Here is a 3358-nt window from a genome sequence, read left to right as displayed (position 1 = left end):
GTGTGAAGCAGGTCGCCATTACTTCGACGGGAAACGAGAAGAATCGAGTCACGGCTATGCTGTGTTGTACTGCCGACGGCTTCAAGCTTCCACCGTACCTGATTTTTCGCCGAAAAACTTTGCCAAAGAACGAGTCCTTCCCGCCTGGTGTAATAGTGAGAGTGAATGAAAAAGGGTGGATGGACACCGATCTGATGATTGACTGGGTGGATGTCATGTGGCGGAAGCGACCCGGTGCTAACATGGGCCTCCGCTCCATGCTTGTGCTCGACTCATTCCGTTGTCACATTTCGGAACGCCTAAAAGAGAAGTTGCACGCCTGCAATACGGACCTTGTGATCATCCCGGGCGGGATGACTTCGCAATTACAACCACTGGATGTGTGTCTTAACAAGCCACTGAAGGACAATATCCGGGCAGCGTATAACAACTGGCTGATCGACGGGGATCACGTCATGACACCCGGAGGAAGGATGAAGCGCGCTTCGCTTCAAAATGTGTCGACATGGATTAATGATGCGTGGAGAAGCCTGCCCCAGACAATGGTTCAGAATGCTTTTAAAAAATGCGGTATCTCAAACGCGCTTGACGGGACGGAGGACGATTGTCTGTGGGCTGTGAGCAGTGACAAAGAAACTTCTGACGATAGCGATGCTGAATAAACGCTTGTTCATTGTTTGTTTCAATGTTTGACAGGGGTGCATTTTCAACTTTTTTGGGGGCTAAGTCGTAAAAATCACCTGCGCGTTAGATTCGGGGGCGCGTTAGAATCCGGAAAATACGGTAACTTAAAAAAGAAATTGTGATATGTTTAAATAAATGTAGGCGTAAATTTAAATAAATAAAAGGCGAGTTTTTCAGTTACCGGAAACGGAACCGGAACCAATAATATTTTCGGTAACCAATCCTGTTGAAGACATCGGCAATGACATGCCGGCACGGGTGGAATGAAATGACGGCACGGTTGTCAAGAGTGGTCGTCGGCAAGAAAAGAGGACAGCGGAGCTTTCGAAATACAGTAAACTTCGTTTAAGTCCAAAACGGTTTAGTCGAAATTCCTGTCTAACTCAAACAAATTCAAATGCACTGTGCACATTCCATATTACTGCTTTGCAAATAACCTTTAGTCAAACTCTCATAACTCGAATTGACACGTATCACAAACAAAAAGCCAGTTCCGAAGCACATTTTTCATACTTTTAAGTCGAAAACGACAGTCCACCACTGCCATCTTGCATCGGAACCACTCGCATCTGGGGCTTTAGATCGCGATGCTGCCTTCTGGCCAAAAGAGGAGTCTCTGAGCTGAAATAATCCGACACGGAGCCAAAGCAAGACAGGGACGACTGCTTCCAGGACGACTGCTTGCAACGGCTGACACGCTTTCTCGTGCACCTGATCCAAGAACAACCATGAATGATCGTGAGGCACATGGGGTTGAACTGTATGTGGCGGGCATCGTGGAAAGCATTCCAGAGGATACGTGCGTGAGCACAATGGAACTAAAACGATGCCAGGCTTTGGACTGTGAATGCGTTCTGCTGTCAAGATATTGTAAGCAAGGTTGGCCAAAGCAAAACAAACTTCCACCGCAGGTACAGGAGTACCGCAAGTACCAGGGAGAACTTTCAGTATGTAATGACTTGCTGATGCGAGGAAACTGCATCGTAGTCCCAACATCGCTTCGTGAGAAGATTCTCCAAGTCCTGCATGAGGGGCATCAAGGCATTAAACGATGCAAGGCACGAGCAAGGGAGAGCGTCTGGTGGCCTTCTCTGGGGAAGCACATTGCAAGTCTGGTCAGCGGGTGCCATCTGTGTGCACAGAGTCGAATCCAACGCAGCGAACAGCTCCTAAGCTCGAGCACACCGAGTATCCAATGGGAGGAAGTAGGAATCGACATTTTCCATTTGAACGGCACGGACTATTTACTCATCGTCGATTATCTTTCTCGATACCCAGAAGTGGTGTCGCTGAAATCAACCACTTCCTCTAACGTAATCACCGCAACGAAGAGCATTTTCGCATGTCACAGCATACCAAGGACTGTACGGAGCGATAACGGCCCGCAATTTGTAGCACGGGAATTCAAGCAATTTGCTCGTGTGTACGGATTCGACCATGTGACCAGTAGCCCCAGGTACGCGCAATCTAATGGCCAAGTGGAGCGAACAGTCCGCACGGTGAAGGGACTCCTCAAGAAGTCACGGGACCCGTATCTTGCTTTATTAGTGTACCGAGACACCCCAGGTGTATCAGGATTGAGCCCGGCCCAGCTCCTGATGGGGCGACGGTTACAGACGACTCTCCCGAGAAGTCCACACCTTTTGAAGCCTCTCTGGCGCGACAGAAAATTCGACAAGAATGATAGACGAGCGAAACAGCGCCAGGCAAGCGACTTCAATCGACGACACGGAGTAGTGCAACTTCGTCCTCTAACTCCTGGCGAGCGAGTCTGGGTACAAGATGCGGAATGTACAGCCACAGTCCTGAGCCCAGCCAGGCGACCACGTTCCTACGTTGTCGAGACCACTACAGGGTTGCTGGAACGGAACCGAAAGCATTTGGTTCCATTCGATCGGGGAGACATCGCGGTGAACGAAAACCATCCGCCTCTGAACCAGCAACAATCACCTATGGCCCGTGACAGTCCAGAAGAGAGCTCGAGCGCCGAACAGCAAGCAATCGCTGACCGGCCCACAACCCCTTTGAATGAAGGATGTAGAACGAGATATGGAAGACTTATTGTTGCGCCGAAGCGCCTCAACTTGTAAGGAGTCTGTTTTGCTTAGACTGAGCTTTCGCAAGCATTTGTAATGTAATTTTGTTACTGTGATATTTGGTTGTTATCTCGGGAGGAGAGATGTAGAGGACGCTACTAGTTATCTCATTAGAAACGATAACCGCTAGTAGGCGCCGATGTTGAGGGTGTTTAATAAAAGGAACCGGCATGACCGGGGGGCGTGCTTTTTTCTTTTTTTTCTGCCCGCTATCAAGACTGGATACGTCTGCAGTTACTCGTCAATTCCCAACAGGCAAGGCCTGTGACGGTATTACAAGAAAGGCATGAACGCTAGTTGCAGAGACATGTACGGGTAGTGTGGATGCAGGAAACGGGACATAGTTGTGTGTGCCTTTGCCAATTACAACGCCTGATTACTTTTAAGGTTGTCACACAACTCTTTTGTGAAGCAGTAAAACCAGGCTCAGTTTTGCCAACCACGTCTAGTCATACCATGTAATGTACAATAAAGCACCGTTTTGTGTTATTTTCTGAATTTTTTACCTCATTCTCAATTATCTGTTAGAGAAACAGAGAACTGACTGCATATTTGTGCAAGACTGCATAAGTCAAAAT

At 48.3% G+C, this 3358-nt stretch overlaps 1 protein-coding gene across 1 annotated transcript; it reads left to right on the top strand.

Moving 5' to 3' along the window:
- Positions 1-1412: 1412 nt before the first annotated feature.
- Positions 1413-2774, top strand: LOC135380367 (uncharacterized protein K02A2.6-like). Its single transcript, XM_064612503.1, has one exon. It carries the CDS (start codon positions 1413-1415, stop codon positions 2772-2774), a length of 1362 nt encoding a protein of 453 aa, XP_064468573.1.
- Positions 2775-3358: the final 584 nt, after the last annotated feature.

Source organism: Ornithodoros turicata, chromosome 1 (genome assembly GCF_037126465.1).
Source record: "Ornithodoros turicata isolate Travis chromosome 1, ASM3712646v1, whole genome shotgun sequence".
Taxonomy (NCBI): domain Eukaryota; kingdom Metazoa; phylum Arthropoda; class Arachnida; order Ixodida; family Argasidae; genus Ornithodoros; species Ornithodoros turicata.
Note: the sequence above shows the minus strand (reverse complement) of the source record. Positions and strands in the feature narration are given on the sequence as shown.

Coding starts and splice junctions, on each gene's coding strand:
- LOC135380367 (XM_064612503.1), top strand. CDS start 1,413: ATGAATGATCGTGAGGCACATGGGGTTGAACTGTATGTGGCGGGCATC.